The 22,885-nt window shown below is 36.6% G+C and overlaps 1 protein-coding gene across 1 annotated transcript in view; it reads right to left on the bottom strand.

The window, feature by feature from the left end:
• The window catches only part of CBL (Cbl proto-oncogene), a 95,741-nt gene that overhangs the window by 16,447 nt on the left and 56,409 nt on the right, over positions 1 to 22,885 (bottom strand). The window contains exons 3-9 of the mRNA XM_044669637.1: positions 10,946 to 11,092; positions 7,378 to 7,534; positions 4,940 to 5,061; positions 4,269 to 4,406; positions 2,465 to 2,552; positions 1,925 to 2,056; positions 1,462 to 1,665 (exon numbers count right to left, since the gene is read on the bottom strand). Coding sequence (XP_044525572.1) covers positions 1,462 to 1,665; positions 1,925 to 2,056; positions 2,465 to 2,552; positions 4,269 to 4,406; positions 4,940 to 5,061; positions 7,378 to 7,534; positions 10,946 to 11,092 — 988 coding nt within the window. The remainder of the gene's footprint in view (positions 1 to 1,461; positions 1,666 to 1,924; positions 2,057 to 2,464; positions 2,553 to 4,268; positions 4,407 to 4,939; positions 5,062 to 7,377; positions 7,535 to 10,945; positions 11,093 to 22,885) is intronic.

Below are 22,885 nucleotides of genomic sequence, written 5' to 3'. Positions count from 1 at the left end.
CAATGGGGGTCAAGTGACTTGCCCAGGGTCACACAGCTGGGAAGTGGCTGAGGCCGGGTTTGAACCTAGGACCTCCTGTCTCTAGGCCTGACTCTCACTCCACTGAGCTACCCAGCTGCCCCCCATTAAATTCTTTTATATTTTTTCCTCATCTTTGAAAGCAGCTCTTAATCTTGCTTTGCTTCTATTCCAATTTCTGAGGGTCATTTTGCACTTTTCTCTGCTTCATGGGTTTCCATGACCTAAAAATTCATTGCCAAATGGCCAATTTGTTGGGCTGTTACTCTCATCATACAGATCATGCAAACACTGTAATTTCAAACCTTTAAAGGACTGGGGGATCCAATGATGGGAAACTCCAAACAGCATCAATATTTGGGCACATAAGTATATGTGGATTTTTTTTTGTGAGTTTTTAAGTTCAGAATTTCAATATATATAATTTGTATTTTATGTAAATCTTTATTCCCCCTCTGCTCCTCATTCCCTCTCTAGAAGCGACACATAGAATTAAAAAGAAAAAAAAAAAGATGATGTCCCCTAAAGGAGTAACTTTTCCTTGCAGAGGCTTATAAGAGCCATTCCCTTGCTTTTTAAGAAAAATAAAATTAAATTAAAAAAAAAAAACTTCAGAGATCCCTTTCTGCACCCATAACACACCATACAAATGTAATTATAATTATGATGATAAAGGCATTAGAGGTGCTTTACTTGGGCAAAGTAAGACTTAGCAATGACATCATGTCTGCTTTCTAATATTTCATGTGAAATATAGATCAGAATCTAAGAAAAAACAGTATTGTGGAAAGATCATTAGATTGAAGTCAGAGAGCCTTAGATCAAATCCCAGCTCTGCTATTTAGTAGATATACAAACTTGGACAAGTCTGTTCATCTTACTGGACTTCAGTGTTCTCTATAAATAAAGGGGTTTGCTTAGATAATCTATCAAGTATCTTCAAGTTCCAAACTTTTGATTCTATGAAGATTCTCTAGTCTAGGTTGCTCAATAGATAGCCAGGCCTGGAGACAGGAGATTCTGGGTTCAAATGTGGCTTCAGACACTGCCTAGCTGTGTGACCCTGGGCAAGTTACTTAACCCAAATTGCCTAGGCCTTACCACTCTTCTGCCTTGGAAATGATTCTCTGTATCAATTCTAAGACAGAAAGTAAGGGTTTAAAGAAAAATTATTTATAAACAAGATAACAGATACAGTATTATTGCCAACCTAAAAAGATTTTATTCAATATATTTGTATCCTCAGCCCCTAGAAAAAGTGCCTAACACACAGTAGGAATTTAATAATTACTGGCTGAAGGACTGGATTTCCTTATCCTGATTATTTTATCAACCAAAATATCTGAATAAATCAAAGCCTGGGATACAATTCCTATACACTTTGTTTTGCATCAAATGATTCATTGTTTCACAGAATAATTAAATTACTCCCAGCAGCATTACCTTGGCACAGGCCAGTTCCTTCATCATGAAAAGGGAATCATCAGCTCTTTCATCATCATCATCATCATAATTTGGTGAAGGAGCTCCCTCTGCTCCTTGCCTAAGTAGGCCACCCCCTCCTCTGGGATCAAACGGATCCACCACGATGGGTTCTGTACCTTTAATTTCACACCGACAGAATGGACAACCTTGACCTTCTGATTCCTGTAAAGAAAGAGATGAGTTATAGCCTCAGTCATCTGAAAGTGTTTAAAATATCTTAAAGTGTTTAAAATATCTTATACATTAGGAAAGGATAAAATATATTATGCAGTGATGAAAACTAAATAGATATTTGAAATCTAAACCTATCAGTCTGGTTTGTTGGTCATGCTTTTAGTCTCTGGAAAAGGGCCAAAGAGCAAAAACCTAATTTTTGTAGAGGAACTATCTTGCTTTGAGAGTGTGGGATTTGGATCCATACCTGCCAAGCGGTAAGACAAGATGTGCACATGAGGTGGCCACAAGGTTCAATCTTCACATCTTTGTCATTTTCAGCACATATTTTACATAACTGGAAGGTGGAGCCCATCTCACAGTATAATTCATATTGTTCCTTATGAGAGAAAAAAACAAAGACCACTTGGTTTGTTAAAACCATACATCCTAAAATACAGATTACTCAAAAAACAATACTTGTTTAATGGATCTTCCCAGAGTAAAAAGAAAATTCTAAAACAATGCTTAGTTTCTTCCCTTAAAATTAGCAGCACCTACTCCTGGTGCTAATGGTCTATAAAGAAATATGACAAGACTAGTTTGAAAAAAAAAATAAAATCACAAACAGTAAAAGTTATCAAACTAAAAATAGCTCTCAGATGGTATTCCAAACAACTCCAAGATGGACACTATACCTTGAGATTTCACACAGTTGACTTAGTTCCTTCTCATAAAACTGAACTAATGAACTCAGTGTCTCAATTTCTGAGAATATGGGAATTCTTATAAGGGAATATGCATTAACCTGGGTAACTTTAATGTGGTCTTGAGGAGTAGGCTCACATAAGCCTGTCAGGTCCGGATTTTGATTTCGTCCATCAGGAAACAAATAGCTTAAAAAAAAATAAAGCAAGATTTAAGATTTCGTCCATCAGGAAACAAATAGCTTAAAAAAAAATAAAGCAAGATTTAATTTCTTTTTATTTTCTGGGATTATGTATCACTATAAAGAAATAAAAGTAAGAATGAGACATGGATGCTAGCACTTTTAGTTTTTTGGAAGATCTCTCAAACTTTCACCTATCAAAAAATCCTTTTTATTCTCTCAAAGCTCAACAGAGATAGTAGCTTCTTCCTCAAAGCTTCCCCTCATCTATCTAGACAGGCATGATGCATTCCTTCCTTGAATTTTTCATGCTTGACCCTGCTAAACAATAATAGTCTTATTCTAATTTTATTATAGTTATCTATTTATATATCTTAACTCGCCTGTTAAACTATAGGCTTCTTAAGGGTTATATTTTTTCTCATCTTTGTATTTTCAGCAATTATGCACAACATCTTACACATGTAGGCACTTAACAAAAGTTTGACTTCAACTAAATTACTAAAGACTGATACTAAAAAAAGTCAGAAAAAAGACAAAGATAAAATTCATAAGCGTTTCCAGGGAGAGTAAAATGACACAAAGCAATTCTGAGATGATGATGATGTTATACTGGTATTATAGTGGTGTTTCTTCTCTAGATTCCCAGTAGTTCCCAAACTTTTTTGACCTACTGCTCTCTTTCCAGAAAAAATATTACTTAGCCCCCTGGAAATCAAATTTTTAAAAATTTTAATAGCAATTAATAGGAAAGATAAATGCACCTATGGCCATCACCACTCCCCTGGATTGCTGCAGCACCCACCAGGGGGCGGTAGCGCCCACTTTGGGAATCACTGAGTTAATAGAACATTATCATATGGAGGGGTGGGGGTCAGCATTTTTCCATATAATACATAAATAAGATATCAATTGTTTTTAGGAAATTCTTTCTAAACAAAGGTCTCAAATGTGTTTGAGTACAGAATTACTAACACATTGGCAAACATCTATTTTAGAGATAAAGAAAACAAGCTGAGTCACTGAGATTATCTACGAAGAAAGTTCAAGCATTCATTCATTACTCCAAGATTCAGAGCAGAGGCAACAGCTTCTTTTGCTCAAATGTTTCTGTGGGTTCCATGCAGAGATCAAGAGGAAAACTGACTTTATTCATCTTTTCAGAAGACAAACTGCAGGTAGACAGTCATTTCTTACTACACTTTAGGTTTGCCAGCAGACAATCAAGCTAGCCGACTGAAGAAACAGTGACTCTGTGACAAATAGGAAACCCGCAATACAAATTAGCAAAAGTTTAGAATCAAACATTTTAAAATCTTGCTGGACCAGAAAGTTAGAATGCAAATAGCCAAGGTTTTTAATGTTGGGGTATTGAAATTTTCAGGTGTATCCAATCATTAAGATACTATCATATTATATGGCTACAATGTGAAAAGTCAAGTCACCATTTTTGTTAATTTCTTCTGCTTCTTCAAAATTTGTCAGATAAAAAATAATGCATAATACCTTTTTCACAAAGGAGCATAAAACCAAATAATAAAATTCAAGAAAGTTCAATACTTCTCCCCAAAAGATAAGCTCAACATAACAGGAAAGCCAAGACAACATGCTCTATTAATGTACTCCCCAGGTAACCTGTAGAAAGAACATGAAATAAAGCCATGGAATAGTGCTTTAGCCCCCCAACTTCCTGGCCACCATTGAATGATAAATAGCTACTCACAAGCCTTCCCTGAAGCCATCAATCAGTGCTTGAAAGAGAGGTTTATTGTGAGGGATTGTCTGGAGGATATTCCCATCAGCAGTGACATACCCAATGGCCCACTGACCCAGCCTTGTACAGCTCAGTCGGAAAATGTAGCTGAGAACACAGACAAAGAAAGGTTTTAATGTATGCTGATATGAGATGGCAGAAAAGAAAGAGATAAAAAAAATTGGTTTTACAAAACATCAAAGACAACTTTTTCCATTTTTCCAAATTCAAAACCAATGGGCTGTTAACATAATATTCATAATTTGAAACAATTCTCAGATCACTTTGGCAAACTTTTTCAATTTTTTCTTTAATTCAACCTCAACTCGAAGGTGAAACCTTGGCCAATGGACACCCAAATCAAAACTCTGCTTCTTATATTCTAACACAGTGATGGGCACAGTTTTTAAAGAGGGGGCCAAAGGAAAGGAAATGCTCATCTGCCAGATTGTTTCTAAGGCAACTCTTTTGAAGTTTCATTGTATTATATCCTACTCATTGTATTCATCAGATTAGCAATAATGTCATAGGGCTGGATAGAACATTTCAGGGGGCCACATCTGGCTGTAGTTTGCCCATCACTGTTCTAACACGTTATAAGAGAACAAAATCAAGTAAGATAAATTCCAATAGGTGCTAACCTGCCAGGCTTGTGAATGAATTTCTGGAGCCGGGCTTTCACTTCATCATATGTCAGAAAAGCCATATAACCAGGATGAGTCACAGCAAGGCTATTCCAATTCCTGAGCAAAGATGACCAAGGCTAAAGAAACAAGAGAGTAACCACAAACCATTAATCAATCAATAAAAACTTATCAATTACCTACTACGTACAAGGCACTGTGCTAAGTGCTGGAGACACAAAAAGAAGCAAAAGATAGGAACTTACAATTGAATGGGGGGGAGGCAAATATATGCAGAACAAGCTAGATACAGGATAAATAGGGAATAATTAACAAAGGGAAGCAACTGGAATTAAGAGGAGTTGAGAAAAGGTTCCATAGAAGGTGAAGTTTTTGTTGGACTTATAGGAAGCTAGGTTGCTAAGTAGTTAGAGCAGAGGACGGAGAGTGTTCTAGGTGTTAGGAACAGCCAATGAAAATGTCTGAGGGGAGGTAGGGCTCAATGTGGCTCAATGAATAAAGAGCCAGGCTTGGAGATGGGAGGTCCTAGGTTCAAATCTAGCCTCAGATAATTCCTGGCTGTTTGACCGTAGACCAGGTCACTTAATTTCCATTGCCTAGTCCTTTCCACTCTTCTGCTTTGGAAGTCATACTTAGTATCAATTCCACAATAGAAGGTAAGGGCTTTAAAATAAACAAAATAAAATGCCTAGGGTCAAAGGGATGGGAGTATATTGTTCATGGAACAGCAAGGAGGCCAATGTCACTGGATGAAAGAGTATGTCAGAGAATAAGATGTTAGAAAAAACTGGAAAGGTGATATAAGGTTAGGTTATAAAGGGCTTTGAATGCCAAATAGAACATCTTGTATTTGATCCTACAGGTAATAAGAGAACCACTGGAGTTTACTGAGTAGGAGGTTGACATGCTCCGATCTATGCTTTGGCAAAATCCCTTTGTGTTGGCTAATTGAAAAAGGGACTGGAGTGGGCAGAGCCTTAAGGCAGGCAGGCTACTATAATAATTCAAGTGTGAAGTGGTATTCTAGAGAGTGGGGGTGTATTAGAGATGTTTCAAAGATGAAATGGACAGGCCTTGTTAACAGTCTGGATATGGTGAAGGATAGTGAGGAGTCTAGGATGACATCTAGTTTTGAGCATGAGAGACTGGGAGGATGGGGTTGTCCTCTATAGAACTAGGGAAGGGATTAAGAAAGAGAGTTTACAGGGAAAGATAGTTAGCTCTGTTTTGGGTTCAAGATGTCTGAAAGACAAGTGGAGATTCAAACTAAAGGTCAGCAGAGTTTGGGGCAGGAAAGGTAGATTAGAGAATCATCAGCATAGAAATAGTAATTAAATCCAGAGAAGCTAGTGAAAGCACTAAATGAAGTCATAGAACAGGAGAAGAGAAGAGGACCCAGGAAAGAACCCTAAGGGATAACTAGAGTTAGACGGTGTGCCTTGGAAGAGGAATTAGCAAAGAAACAGAAAAGGAGAAGTTAGATAGATAGGTAGAGAACCAGAAGAGAGAGGCACCCTGAAAATCTAGAGAAGAGAATATTAAGGAAGAGTGATCAACAGTCTTAGATTGGGCAACTAAGAGATCATTAGTAACTTTGGAGACAGCAATTTTGATGGAATAATAAATTCATAAGTTAAATTATAAAGAGAGAAAAGTAGAGGCATCTATCTATTATAGACAGTCTTTTCAAAAAGTTTAGCTACAAAAGGCAAAAAGAGATAAAGGATAAAGCCATGCTTCTCAATCAGTTGATAAGCAGGTATAAACATCTACTAGGTTCTAGGCACTATGTGAGGTGCTGGGGGGGAAAAAAAGCAAACATGAAACAATCTTTGCCCACAGTGAGCTTACATTCTACCAGGGGAAGTAAGATGTACACACATACTAAATAAATGCAAGGGAATATTAAAGGGACAAGTACTAGCAAGGATCAGGAAAGACCTCATCAAGAAAGTAGTGTTTGAGCTGATTGAGCTTTGAAGAAAACTAGAAATTGTAAGAGGCAGAAGGGAACAGCAAGAAGAGTAGTTTGCCAAATGTAGTGTATATGTGAATAAAGTAATGTGTAATAAGAATGGATCTGGATGAATGGAGAAAATAAAGAAAGGAGAATATTTACATGAGAACTGGGCCTTGTTTTAAGGGAAAAAAAAAGTCAAGAAATTCTGATCAGCTCCAATCAACAGTAGAGTTAACATGAAAAAGGAGGAAAGGGTAGGCCCTAGATATGAAACTGAAATTTGTATGAAAACTGACATTTTTATGCTAAAGCAAACACTGGAGAAAACATAATAAGGCTAAATAATGTTGACGCCATGATTAATGGTCAAGTTTAAAGAAAAAAACAAAAACTTTTAAACAGCAATAACATTTGTTGCAATTAAAATGCTTTCAAAATACAAATGCACAGGCTTCCAATCAGTTATTTGACCTACCTGAAAAAGTCGTGTGAAGATATCAAATTCAAAAACTGAAATATAATCATTGCATGTCAGATCAATGGTGGATTTCAGGGCCATGGCTTCTAGTCCAGAGCTGATGGGATGTACTTCATGAAGAGCCTGTCGAAAGCTTTTCCAAGGGACTATTGTCCTGATTGGGGGAAACAACCCCCCCCAAGAGACAACATTCTAGGCATGAATATAATCAAGAATAAAAGAAGAAGTAGAAGTACCTAATCACACTTTTCAAAAATAATTTCAACTGTCCCTAAATGAAACCGTTATATTTTGGAATGGGAACAGTTGTCTGAAGGCTTAATTTTAATTTTTAAAAAAATACTTAATATCTTTTTTGTAAACATCACTTGTTTTTCCCTTCTGCCCAGGAAGCTACACCATGGGGATTTTTTGGTTTTGTTTTGTTTTTAAACCCTTACTTTCTGTCTTAGTAACAATTTTAAGATAGAAGGGCAAGAGTTAGGCAAACAGGGTTAAGTGACTTGCCCAGGGTCTATAACCTGTAATAATTAAAAAGAGGGAGAAAGAAAAATTTAACAAAATTAACCAATACGTTAACTGAGTTTGACAGCACATAAAATCTCCCACACACACCCTAGTTCCCTATCCTTATAAAGAAGTAAGGGATCTTTATTTTCTCATCCCTTCTCTGGGACAAAAGTTGGTCATTATAATTACAGAATTCATTGGATTTTTGTTCTTCACATTTACATTGCATATAGGCCCAGTTCTGTTTAGTGCTCTTTCTATAGGTTCATTAAAGTCTTTCCTGAGTCTCTATGTTCTTCATACCAATTGTTTCTTACAACACAGTCATATCCCATTATATTGATGCACCATACTTTGTTTAGCCATTCCTCAATCAATTGGCATCTACTTTGTTGTTACTTAGATTTGCTTATTTTATTATAAAAGAGCAGGGGCTAGAAGACATATTCTAGGCTCAAGGTGAGGGGTGGGGATGTGGTTAACAAATACAAATACAGAGCCTTGAGATAAACTAACACATATGAGGAACAGTTAGAAGGCCAGTCTGGCTGGAACACAGAATGTAGAAAGCAGAATAATGTACAAGACTTCAAAGGGAGTTTAGGATCAGGTTATAAAGGTTTTTAAAAGTCAATAAGAAGTTTATATTTGATCAGGAAAAAAAAAGAAGGAATTGGGGGCAGCTAGGTAGCTCAGGGGATTGAGAGCCAGGTCTAGAGATGGGAGGTTCTGGGTTCAAATCTGCCCTCAGACATTGCCTAGTTGTGTAATCCTGGGTCAAATCACTTAACCCCCACAGCCTAGTCCTCACCACAATTCTACCTTGCAACCAATATATAGTATTGCTTCTAAAATAGAAGGTAAGGGTTTGTTTTTGTGTTTTTTTTAAGGGGGGGGGAAAGAAACCAATGGACTTTATTAAAAAGTGACATAGATCTGAACTTTAGAAAAAATAATTTAATAGCTATGTGTAAAACAAATCGGAGCAGGGGAGGACTTGAACTAGGGATACTAGTTGGAAGGCTATTGCAATTTTCCAGAAAAGAGATGATAGAGGTCTAAATAGGGTAGTGGCCCTATGAGTAAAGAAAAGGGAAAAAAATGTAAGAAATGCTGTGACAGCAGAAATGAAATTTGATAACTGATTTGGGATATATGGAGTGTAGGAGAGTAAGGACTAAGGACAATGCCAAGGTTACAAAATTGGAAGACTAGAAGGATGTATACTGGACAAAAATAGTGAATTTCTGAAGAGAGGAGAGTTGGAGGGAAATGATAATGAATTGTTTGAAGACCCTATGGAACATGACCAAAGCAAACATGAACAAGACCAAAGTGACTAAAACTCAGGAAAGATGCCAGAACTGGATATATAAATTTGGGAATCAGTTGCATTGAGATGATTAATTCAGTGAATAGGAGCTAATAAAAGTCATTGCAAGCAAAGAGAAGAGAGCATGGGGTACATCCAGAGAGAGTGTGGGTATGATATGGATGAATAAATAAAGAATACTAATAGGGTCAGTTAGATAGCCCAGTAGATAGAGAGCCAAGTCTGTAGATGGGAAGTCCTGGATTCAAAGATAACCTCAGGCTCTTACTTAGCTATGTGATCCTAGGCAAGTCACTTAACCCTAACTTCCTAGCCCTTCCTGTTCTGCTTTGGAACTGGTACTTAGTATCCACTCTAAGACACAGGGAAAAGTTTAAAAAAAAAAAAGAAAAAGAAAAAAAGAATAGCATGGGGAAAAAAACAATCAGATAGGAAGAAAACAAGTATCATACAATGTAATAAAAACTCAGAAGAGAGAAGTATTAATAATATCAAATGCTGTAAAGTAGTTAAGAAAGATGAGAACTAAAACACAAACCATCAAGTTTGGCAATTAAGAAATTGTTAACTGTGGGAAAAGCACTTTCAGTCATCTACTTGGGGAAGAAGATTACAAAAAATTGAGAAGAGAAGCCAGATTATAGGGTTGAGAAAAGCAGAAGTGAAAGTGACCAATGTAAACTGCTTTTCCCCCAAGAGTTCATCTCTCAAAGCGATGACACCTAAGGGATTTTGGAGAGATATAAGAACTCAAAGAAAAGAATGGAGGATGATGCAGAGAGGTTGTAAGATGTGGAAGATGGAAAAAGAGAAAGATCATGACAGATGGCCTCGGTTTTCTCAGGTAATAACATCTACTGAGGAGAAAGAATGGATGATAAGGATTCAAAGATGGTACTGAATAAAGGTTTAATATAGTGGCTGTGAGGAGAATGATAGTCAAAGAGAAGAATAAAAGTACTGACATGCAGTGGTGAAATTAGGAGGCATTATGGATCAAATGCTAGGCCGGAAAGATGGGCCAGGAAGACCTGAGTCTGAATCCAGTTTCAGAAATTTACTTAATTGTATGATCATGGTAAGCCACTTAACCTGTTTGACTCAGTTTCCTCAACTCCAAAATGGGGGTAATAATAGAATGTATCTTCCTGACTCAAGGCCTGGCATAATATCCATTGCACTATTTAACTGCCTTCTAGGCACTGATAAAGTATTTCTCTTAGATCTCTACATAAGTTTTCTGCATTGCAAATTCATGGTCCAATAAAAATAAGGATTTCTTCAGAGAAAATTGGGTTAATTTTTAAAAATAAAATCAGTCATTAGAGAAAACTTAAAGCTAGAGTGTATATATTTTATTTTAAAAGTTTCTTTCCTTCCACTTGACACCAGTTCCCTAAGAACTTCAGAACCCAGGCAACAGGAAGTACCTATATTTGTTCAAACACAGAAATATACAGTTTACCTCCTTTTCTTTCTTATCAGATGTTGAGAGGTTATGGGTACTGAATGTACTGTCATATCATTTACTGTCAAAATTAAACTAATGAGTTGGCTGATTTTGTTGGCTGACTCTTTTTAAGTCTTTGTTATAAAAGATTTTGTTAGGGAGAGGAAAAGAGACTTGACATCTGGAAATTAAGGTGACAATAAAGTAAAAGACATTGTAAAAATAAATATCATCATTTTTCTGATATTCAAAGTAAGTACATTGAGACTTACTTTTCTCCAAAAGCTTTCCTCCAAAATTCTGCAGCATCTGCCTTGGTTATCCGGAATGTATCTCCTTGGAAGAGTCCACTTGGAAAGATCCCTTTTAGTTCTGCCAACATGTGGCTGAAGATCAGGGACAGTTTGGTCAAATTTCGCCTACAAATGACAGCAACAGAAATTTAAAGGAACAAAAGAAAAAGATTTATATACAATGCAAATGGCTAACAAAATACAGTGGCAAAGTTACAAAAGTATTAAACGAGTCTGAAACTATCTGGATACTTTCTCTGACCAACACTATTAAAAATACTCAACATTGCCACCCACCCCTTGTTCTGTCATATATGGAAGAAAATGGAAAACTTGTTTTTCTTTTCATTAAACAGCTTACTGGCACCTTAAAATTTACTCGGTGCTTTCTTCAAAACAACCAAGACAGCCAGGGAAAATGTTTTTATCTTCATTTTGCAAATGAAGAAGCCATAGCTCACCAAGCTTATCATCTATAGTCATTCATTCAGTGCCAAGCACTGTTATAAATACTGAAAGCACAGGGGAAAAAAAAGTCCCTTCTTTCAAGGCATATACAGGCTAAGAGAGGAGACAACAAATAACTAGATACATACATGATATAAACAGAGTGGATGAAAGTATTCTGAAAGGGGAAGGCATTAGAAGCAGTGAGATCTCTAAGAGGCCTAATGCAGAAGACAGACTTTTAAATTTGTCTTGAAGAATGCCAGGGGAGCTAAGAGGTAGAGGTAAGGGGGTAGAGCATTCCAGGAATGAGGGATAGCTAATGCAAAATGTCCTTTTGGAAGAACTGCAAGTAGGCCAGGGTTGCTGAATCATAGGATGTATAGAAGGGAATAAGGTATAAAAAGACTGAAAAGGAAGGAAAAGGCTAGATTATGAAGAACCTTAAATGAAAGAGACTTTATATTTGACTTTTGAGATAATGGGGAACCACTGCTACTTATTAGGGGCGGAGGTGTATGTATACTATACCTATGACTTAAAAAAAAATCAACCTGGCAGCCAAACAGAAGATAGATTAAAGAAGAAACTTGAGGTAAAGAGACCAATTAGAAGGCTATTGCAATAATCCAAGGGAGAGACTATGAGGGCCTGAACAAAGGTTGTGGTTGTATGAATAGAGAGAAAGGGATATATGAGATGTTGTGAATGTTGAAAATGACAACATTTATCAGACAAATTGGATAAGTGGGGTGAATGAGAGTAAGAAGTAAAGAATCACACCAGTTACAAATCAAGTGATTGGGAATGGTGGTGCCCTCAACAATAACAGGAAAAGTTTAAATTTAAAAAGAAAGACAATGAGTTGTGTTTTGAGCATGTTAACTTTGGGATTCTCACCGGACATCCAGTTTGAGATATCTAAAGATAGTAGAGATAAACAAGAAGTACATAACTATAGTTCAAGAGAAAAATTAAGGCTGGATATATGGATCTGAAAATCATGATAATAATATAAAATGACTAACATTTTGTATGGTGCTTAAATAAACATTTAAGGATCTCATTTGTTATCTCATTTGATAAACAAATCTATCATAGAAGCTAACGGACTCACCAAGTAAGATAATATAGTACAGGACAGGTCCGCTGCCTGCTTTTGCTTTTCCCTACTCCAATCCAACCTTGAAACAGCCACCAAGGTGATTTTCCTAAAGCACAGGTATGACCATGTCACCCACCCATCCATTCAATAAATTCCAGGGTGCTATTACTCCCAGCACCAAATTCAAAATGCTCACTTTGGCATTCAAAGCCCTTCATAACCTAGCCCTGCCCTACCTTTCCAGTCTTCTTATACCTTTTTCCCCAATATGCACTCTTCAATCCAATGATACCGACCTTCTTCGTATTCCATGAACAAGAAACTTCATCTTTTAGCTCTAGGCATTTTCTCTTATATGTCCCCCATGCCTAGAACGTTCTCTCTTCTGAACCCTGCTTCCTGGCTTTCCTAGCTTCCTTTAAGTCCTAACTAAAATACCATCTTTTATAAGAAGTATTTCCCAACCTCTCTTAATTCTAGTGCCTTCCCTCTCTTATTTCGTATTTATCCAACATATAGTTTGTTTGTATATGTATGCATCTCCCATTAGATTGTGAGCTCCTTGAGGACAGATACTGTCTTTTTACCTCTTTTTGTATCTCCAGTGCTTTACACGGTGCCTAGCACATAATTGCCACTTAATAAACATGTATTGATTGATTGTGTTGCTGGCTTTTGTTCTGCTAGGAAGCTAAGAATAATTTCTACATTTAGCAGGTAACCAACTGGTTTTGGTCAATTAGCTATATGTAGCGTGGCAACCTCTAGTAGAGAATCAAGAGAAAGAGACTCAGGACAGAATCTTGGGGTTCACCCAGCTGACAAGGAAAGATGCATGAATAATCAGCAAAGGAAACTGAGAAAGTATAGTCAACCGAAGAACCAGAAAAGTTCAATGTCACTAAAATTTATAGAAAAGAAAGTATCCAAAAAGGGGTGATCAATAGAATCAAAGACTGCAGAAAAGTCAAAGAGAATCAGGATTGAGAAAAGATTATATTTGGCAATTAAGATTTCATTAGTAACTTTTGAAAAATTTCTATTGGATGATGAGCCTAGGAGGGAAAAGTATAGGAGGTTTAGAAAAGAATGAGCACTTTCTAGCTATGTGACTCTAGGCAAGTCACTTAACTCCATTTGCCTAGCCCTTACTCTTCTGTCTTAGAATTGTTACTAAGAAAATAGAGATGTTAAAAAAAAAAAAGAATGAAAGAAAAGGAAGTAGATGCATACATTGTAGGTGGTTTTCCTAAGTTTAACCATGAAGAATAGATCATAGGATGATACAGGGGCAATTTGTTGGAGAAGTCAGGCAGGAACAGGCAATGCATGTAGAGGAGTTGGCCATAACAAGAGTCTGAAATGGGACTGAAAGAGGAGGTAGTGGGGGAAAATGTCTTAAAAGTGAGATGAGAAGAAGATAAGGAAAAGCTCTTGTCAAATCTCAACGGAGTGTTGGGAGAGCAGATCCCATGGAAGACTTGAGAAAGTTTACTTTAGGGAGTAAGATAGTGAATTACTAAAAAGAGTGCAAAGGAAAAGAAATATTTTTCTTACTAAATCAAGGACTCAGTCAGCAGAGTTTTGTGGCTACTTCTAGCTCCATTCACCAGCATATGAATAGAAAGGAAGGAGACCATTTTTGGAAGTAGCCCAGGATTAGAGCTTGGCAAAGTTTGATCACCAGCAACAGAACAAGGGGAGTAAAGGAAACATGGGTGGGTGGAAAGGAGTGTAGAGTTGAGATGGATTACCCAGAGGTTAAGAAAGAGAAGAGGGTATAACTAGTGAATGGGAGATGGCCTGGAAAAGAAATGAAAGGCATTGGAAATGAAGGTCTTAAGGAAGATAAAAAACAAACAAACAAAAAAAAAAAAACAGGGCTAGTGGTTGTCAGGCACAGAGAAAGACAGAAGAATAAAGTATGATCAGATAAAAGAATTTTGGAGGCAAGATCAGGGGTGTGTCCATCTGTTTGTGTAGTTGAGAAACAGATCATGGGAACTAAGAAGATTGAGGAACTGGAAAGTTAAAGAGTAATGGGGGAAGGGAGTAAAGACAGAAAAGCCAGGCACTGAATTCACTGAGGAAGAAGAATGGGGGGGTTGGGTGGTAATGCAAAGTATAGATAACAGTCACCAGATTCTAGATTGGGTGATAATTTGAGGAAGGGAGGTTGCTTAACAGGAAGCAATAAAAGGGAACAAGGAATATTCTTGCTCCTCCACCAAGACCAGTGAATAAAATAGTGTAGCCAGTTACAAATAGCTAATAAGTAAGTAGTAGAACAAGGCCTAGAACCAGGAGGTCTAGACCCTTAAGTACATGTTGTACTTTTTCAGATACCAAGCTAGCTCTCTTAATTAATGGTTTATGAAATATGTTAATAACCCAAGAGAACAAAATCCCATAACATATACAAAAGGAAAGCTCCTAATCCTTCTACAAGTGCTACTGGGGTAAGGCAAGAAAGAATGAATATAATCTTAATTCTTTTATCATCTTAATTTGTGCTTTAAATTATGCCAAATAAATTTGATTTAAATACATAAGGATCTTTTAAATGAGCAGTTAAAGAGAACTTTCTATCAGAGAATAAGAACTATACAAAGCCTGCCAAAACCATCCATTTTCTAAAAGTTCTAAAACCCATAAACATGCTAGGAAAATAACATTTTACTATTTACCATTATTTTACTATCATTTATTATTTTGCATAAGCAATTCAGACTTAGCTGATCTTGGTGGAATAAGTAACAAACATTCATCTAAACTAAATGTAGGAGGCAGCTGGGTGGCTCAGTGGATTGAGAGTTGGGCCTAGAGATGGGAGGTCCTAGGTTCAAATCTGTCCTCAGACACTTCTTATCTGTGTGACCCAGGGCAAGTCACTTCATCCCCATTGCCTAGCCCTTACCACTCTTCTGCCTTAGAACCAATACTCTAAGACAGAAGGTAAGGGTTAAAAAAAAATAAACTAAATGTATATCCACTGAACCTTTCTGTATAATTATAGCAAGGAAATATTTTATTTTCTTATAACTCACTGGAGAGTTCCCCAGGAAAGTATAACAAAGATGAAAATCAGAGTTCTACAAACTCAAGTGCTAGTTAAGTTGCATTTAGGACTACCCATCAGCAAAATAAGACCTGGGTTCTAATCAACTCAGACACACTTTCTGCAACAGATAGAGAATAAAAACTTGCACTTAAAGGATAACAAAGTATAATTAACATAAAGTATAAAATAGTCACGAGAATGCTTATACTCTAAATTCATCTGAACCCTTTTATAATAGGGATGCTAGAAGTAAAACTAAAATCCATCTATCTTATGAGCTAAATACTTAAGGCATACCTTGAAGATGCTTTGCATTTGATTCTAGATCACTGCAAAACAGTGAATATTGCAATAAAGCAAGTCATACAAATTTTTTGGTTTTCCATTTTCAGCTGTATCAGTCTTTGTGACCCCATTTGGGATTTTCTTGGCGAAGACACTAGTTATCATTCCTTCTCCAATTCATTTTACAGATGAGGAAACTGAGGTAAAATAGGGCTAAGTGAGATCAGATCTGAATTCAGGAAAATGAATCTTCCTAACTCCAGGCCCAGCACTCTATCCACCTCACCTCCTAGCTGCTCCAGTGTATATAAATGTTTATACTACACTATAGTTTCTTAAGTGTACAATATTATCATGTCTAAAAAATATACATACATTAATTAAAAAATACTTTATTGCTAAAAAATGCTATCACCTGACTCTCAGTGAGTTGTAATTTTTTTTTGCTGCTGGAAGGTCTTGCCTCAGTGCTGAAGGCTGCTGACTATCAGGGTGGATGTGGCTAATGGTTGGGGTGGCTGTAGCAATTTCTTAAACTAAAACAATAATGAAGTTTGCCAAAACTAATGACACTTTTTTTCATGAAAGATTTCTCTGTAATATATGATGCTGTTTGATAGCATTTTTCACAGCAGAACTTTCAGAATTGGAGTCAATCCTCTCAAACTCTGCTGCTGCTTTATCAACTAAGTTTATGTAATATTCTTCAATATTGTTGTCTCAGGGACACAATAAATGAAATATATCTATATGTGGCTATCATTTTGAGGTACATAATAGAGGCAGCATGGCATGGTGGATAAAGGGCCAAGAGGGGGTCTTGAAAGTCAGAAAGACTTAAGTTCAAGACACGTCTTGTTTCTGTCCCATCCTGGTTCAGTAACAGTAACCATGGGCAAATCAATTGCTCAGTGCCCTAGTAAATTCTTTAAGACTAAAGTTGGGACAGCTAGGTGGCTCAGTGAATAGAAAACTAGGCCTGCAGATGAGAGGTCCTGGGTTCAAATCTGGCCTCAGACCCTGCCTAGCTATGTGACCCTGGGCAAGTCACTTAGCCCCCACTGTCTACCCCTCAACCCTCTTCTGCTTTGGAACCAATACGTAGTATGGATTCTAAGATGGAAGGTAAGGGTTTAAAAAAAACAAACAAAAAACAAGACTATAGTTAGAGATGATTCCCAGTCTTCTAGCTTGAGGGGGTTTCCATAACAGGAATTCTCTAAACTGATAAAATTACAGGCCTGGAACCTTCCCCACTACCCTCCTTTTTAAAAGGGATACAGCAAGAATATTTCTTAGGAAAAAGTTACTTTGAGGGGAATTCTGTTAGTATTCCAAATAAGCTATAACAAGGAAAATAACAAATTATCATACAAATGTGAGACATTTCTCATTTTGTCAGCTTCTCTTCTGCTGATTTGGCCTTACAAAATCTAGGATCACCTCCATACCAGGATGTGATTTTTGAACAGGGAGTAAGCCTAACATATTGACTCTTTGAAATACTAGTATTAAAGTTATTCCTAACCATACATATATCTTAATATTCTTTCATTTTACACATTTTGACAGCACTATATATTAAGAGGATGAAACCATTTCATGACTTTTCATGAACAAGCTAAATTTAAGAACATAACAAGTTACTAGCTACCTTTGCTTATTTTCCCTCTTCCAGTTTTCCCCCATCTCCCATATTTATACATTTAAGTGTTTCGTTAAATAATGTGCAACATATTTAACCTCCACACCAAATTTTTGCATATTAGGAAATCTCAGAGGTTGAGTATTTTTTCCTCTACTAAAAAATACAGGAAGATGTAGATTATTGCAAACTCCATTTTAGTACTGCACATCACCCAGGAAATATAAAGCTTTACCTACCCTCTCCAGCTTTTTCTCTCTTAAAGAGGGCAGTTGAAACATTTGCATGCATTTCTCAATGAACCAGTTCACAAAATTTAAGCCATTTGAAACTCATTCTCTATAATTTGCAGCAAATGGTTCACTTTCTAGACTCCTCTTTGTTGGCTGAAGTATTCTTCCAAAATGAAGCAAAACTCATATAAAATAATGAACTATAATTTTTCATGATTAACAATAAAAACATACCAAAAATGAATATCTTGCTGACAATGTTTATTTCTTTTAATATTAACTATTAGAAATTCCATTTAAGAATAAATGAATGTGAATAGCAGAGGGGACAGAGCCAAGATGGCTGAGAAGGTACATGGACTCATTTGATCTCTTCCAAAAATACTCATTTGATACCCTCCAAAAAAACTATGATATTACACCTAAAATGATTTCTGTAGCAGCATAACTCACAAAAAATATGAGGTGAAGTAATTTTCCAGCCCAAAACAAATTAGAAGGTTAGCACCAGGGATCTAGTACACCGGGGCAGAGATGCAGCAGCTCACCAAGGCAGGCCCCACCACAGCAATGGGCCTTAGGCACAGCTGAAGTAGCAGCAAAGGCTCCCAGAGCTCTCAGCCACAGGTGGTAAGGGGGATTAGATGACTGCTCAGAAGATATTACAGGAGTCCCTTTGATGGTTCTGGGTTCAAGATTTTTGTTGTACTGCCCATACAAAAAAACAGGAAACAGCCCTGGGATATGGTTTTGGGAGGAGGAGTAGCACTAGTACACACCAGCCCTTATGGCCACAGGACTCTGGTCACAGTTCCAAGGCAAAAAAAAAAAAGTATCTGTGGTAACCTCCAGACCAGAACACAAGCCTAGAGAATATTAAATACAACTCTCCTTACATACTACCAACCTTGGAAGAATTGAAAGCAGATAGCTTCCCAGAGCCAGCTCTGAAGGCAGCTACAGAATCTGAAGCTTAGAACAATGTTGCCTTCACCTCAGTTACAGAGACTAACTTGAACAGTTCTTTTAATGAAAAAAAAAAAAAAGAATAGAAAATGAACAAACAACCCAAAAAGAAGCTCAACATAAAAAGTTATTTTGGTGACAGGGAAGACTAAAACATAAAATCAAAAGAAGACAACAAAGTCAATACTGCTGCATCCAAAGCCTTCAAGAAAAATATGAATTTTTCTCAAGCCCAAAAAGAATTAATAGAGGAGCTTAAAAAGGACTTAAAAAAATCAAAGGAGAGGTATTAGAAAAATTGGGAAAAGAAATGAGAAAGTGTAACAAATAAAATTGATATAGAAGGATATATTTAAAAACATTAGGGTTTTATTGTAATCCATATTGATAATTAAAAAAACCACGTGCCTAACTAAGATCTAATTCAAATGGCGGGCAGCTGGGCAGCTCAGTGGATTGAGAGCCAGGCCTAGAGACGGGAGGTCCTAGGTTCAAATCTGGCCTCACCAGCTGTGTGACCCTGGGCAAGTCACTTGATCCCCATTGCCTACCCTTACCACTCTTCTGCCTTGGAGCCAATATATAGTATTGATTGCAAAATGGAAGGTAAGGGTTTAAAAAAAAAAAATCTAATACAAATGCCCCACCATGCTTTCCCATTGGCTGCTTCATAGGAAAAAAGAAGTACCAATCCCAATCTCCCTATTTAAGTTTCTGTTTACATTGTCTTACTTCACCACATAAGGACAGGAAGCCCATTGAATCATGGGAAATGTAGTTTGTAAGAGATCTAAATGTCCACAGGAAGTTTAGATCGTGGATCTCAACACTAAGCTCAAGGACCCCAAATTTCCAATATCACAAAAGATACAGGAAAATAATGATAAAAGAGTCAACAGCTTGGTAAAGGAAGGGCAAAAAATACTGAAGAAAGTAACACTTTAAAAAACTAAATAGGCCAATTAGTAAAAGAGGCACAAAAATGTACTGAAGAGAAGAACAGTTAAAAAGCAGAATTGGCCAAATGGAAAAGGAGATAAAAGTTATTCAAGAAAATCATGCTTTAAAAAGAAGAATTGGTCAAGTGGAAACTAATGACTCCATGAGACATCAAGAAACAAGTGAAGTCAAAAGAATGAACAAATAGAAGAAAATGTGAAATAATTTCTTAGTGGAAAAACAAATGATCTGGAAAATAAATCCAAGAGAAATAATCTAATAATTATCAGATTACTTGAAAGCCATGACCAAAAAAAGAGCTTAGACACTGTCTTTCAAGAAATCATCAAGGAAACTGCCTTGATATTCTAGAACCAAAAGGCAAAACAAATGGAAAGAATCCACCAATCATCTCCTAAAAGAAATCCCCAAAAAGATAACTCCCAGGAACATTATAGTCAAATTCTAGAACTCTCAGGTCAAAGAGAAAATATTGAAAGCAGCCAAAAAGAAACAATTCAAATATCGTGTAAACACTGTCAGGATAACACAAGATTTAGCACCTTCTATATTAAAGGATCAGAGGGCCTAGAATATGATATTATAGTGGACAAAAAGAGATAGAGATTAGTTTGAGCATAATCCTTTAGGGGAAATTGGGTATTCAATGAAATAGTGCTCTTTCAAACATTCCTGATAAAAGACCAGAGTTGAATGGAATATTTGACTCTCAAAAACAAGACTCAAGAGAATCATAAAAAGATAAACAGGAAAGAAAAATTAAAAGACATTCAATAAGGTTAAACTGTGCATATCCCTACATGGAGAGGTGATTCTTATAATGCCAAAGAACTGTCATTATTATAACCGTTATAAAGCATATACATAGACAAAGGATGCGGGTGTGAGTAGAATATGACGGGATGACATAAAAAATAAAATAAAAAGACACGAGAAAGAAGAATGAATTAGGAGGAGGGGGGAGGGAAAAATAGACTGGAATAAATTACTGCACATAAAAGAGGTATGAAAGAGCATTCCCCATGAAAGGAAAGACAGGGGAGTTGGGGAGGAAAGCACATGAACCTTATTCTCAGCAGAATTGGTTCAATGAGGGAAGAACAGACACAATCAGGTAAGTATAGAAATTTACCTTACCCTACAGGATAGTGAGTGGGGAAGAGAATAAGAAAATAGGGGTGGAGCTGATAGAAAAAAGGGCAAATAGGGAGAGGGAAAGGTCAGAAACTAAACAGGAGAAAATAGGATGGAGAATAATATGTAATAGTCATAATGGTACAGAAAGTTTTATATGTCTCTAATAAAGACCTCACTTCTCAAATAAATGAGTCTAATATATACTATAATAATACATAGCATATAATAAGAATGCAAGTCATTCCCCAATTGATAAATGGTTGAAGGATATGAACAAGCAGATCTCAAAGTAATCAAAGCTCTGGATAGTAATGTCAAAAATGTTCTAAATAACTATTAACTAGTGAAATGCAAATCAAAACAACTCTGAGGTACCACCCCACATCTATCTGATTAGCTATTATGACAGAAAAGGAAAATGACAAAATTTCAAGGGGATATGGGAAAATTGAAACATAAATGCATTGTTGGGAGAGTTGTGAACTGATTCATTCATTCTAGAGAACAATTTGTACCTACCCCCAAAGGGCTATAAAACAGTGTGATAATGAGATTAAACCTACCCTGTCCATCTTTAGATTTAATCACCAAAGGTGAAAACATCTTCATTTAACTCACAAGTTGGGAGGTCTGTAACCCCTTGTACTAGAGTGAGTGACAAATCAGAATTTACTGACTGTCTCCTGGGCAGGCTTAAGAAAAGCATCTGTTGTGATTGGACATGTAAACTAAGAGGAAGGCACAGGAAGTGACGCAAAAGAGACCCCTTTAAAAAGAGAGTTCAGTGAGCTGAGAGCACGCTTCTGGTTCTTGAACAGGACCTGAAGGAGCGCTTCTTATTTGTGACCTGGACTTGGGGCCTTAAGACCTTGGAGAGACTGCTCTTAAATCTCTCTCTTAGAACTACACGTGGTGAGTGAAGAAGGCTGACTCCCTTAATCTCCCAGGAGGTAATATTCTCTAGGAGGCCCCCTTGATTGGGAAAAGCCTTTGTGGCTAAAACCCTTGATAATTGACTTTTAGGCTCTGGCTGGGCTTCTGGAGCCCTGCTAGAGTAAAGCCCAGACTTGAATACAAATCTCTTATTCTACCCTCTTCTCATCTCTCTATTTCTACTCTCTCCTATATTTTGTAAATAAACTTCCATAAAAATCATTTTGACTTGAGGTTATTCTTTAATTGGGAATTGATAATTATTCAATTCCCTGGCGACCTAACCTTTTAAAATATTCAACCAATCAAAAACCCCTTTTCCCCCCTTACAACAGTACATACCCTTTGACCCAGTAATATCATTAAAAGGTTTGTATACCAAAGAGACTTAAAAAAAAAAAAAAGCGTGAAAGGGCCTATAAGTACAAAATAAAACAGCTCTTTTTAGGGGAGCAAGGATTTGGAAAGTAAGGGGATACTCATCAATTGGAAAAATGGCTGAATAAATTATGGTATATGATTGTAATAGAATACTATTGTGCTGTAAGAATAGACAAACAGAAGGAGTATTATTTTTTCTCCGAGTTTCATTCCACAAAAGGATTACTATGGGAAAATGTTCTACATAGCTGCACTTGTAAAACCTATATGAGATTGCTTACCATCTCAAAGGGCGTAGGAGGTTGGGGATAGGGAGAGAGAGACCTTGAGACTCAATATTCTTTGAAAAATGTTGAAAGTTGTTTTTACATGTAATTGGGGGAGGGGAATAAAATAAATTTAATACCTTAACTCCTATTTTGTCACATTGTATAATCTTTGTGATGCATTATAACCCTACAGTTTTTAACATGGGCAACATAAGAATGTGTTTTTCCTTGACTATGCATATTATTACAAGAATGTTTTCTTTCTCAGTGGAGATGGGCAGGAAAGAGAAAACTAATGCTTGATAATTAAAAATAAGATAAAATAAACTATTTAAAAAAGAATCAATTAGTGAAAAACTATTTGTTAAATCTTTAGGTGCATGCCATGCAAAAGAAAAATGATTCTGGTGCTCAAGAAACTTATATTTTAATAAGGAGAGAAAACGCATATAGGGAAGTTAGTGGCTAAAGAAGAATGCTTCCTTCTGTCTAGGAAG

Source organism: Gracilinanus agilis, chromosome 3, assembly GCF_016433145.1.
Source record: "Gracilinanus agilis isolate LMUSP501 chromosome 3, AgileGrace, whole genome shotgun sequence".
NCBI lineage: Eukaryota > Metazoa > Chordata > Mammalia > Didelphimorphia > Didelphidae > Gracilinanus > Gracilinanus agilis.
The sequence above is the reverse complement of the archived record's forward strand: the minus strand, read 5'-3'. Positions and strand labels throughout refer to the sequence as shown.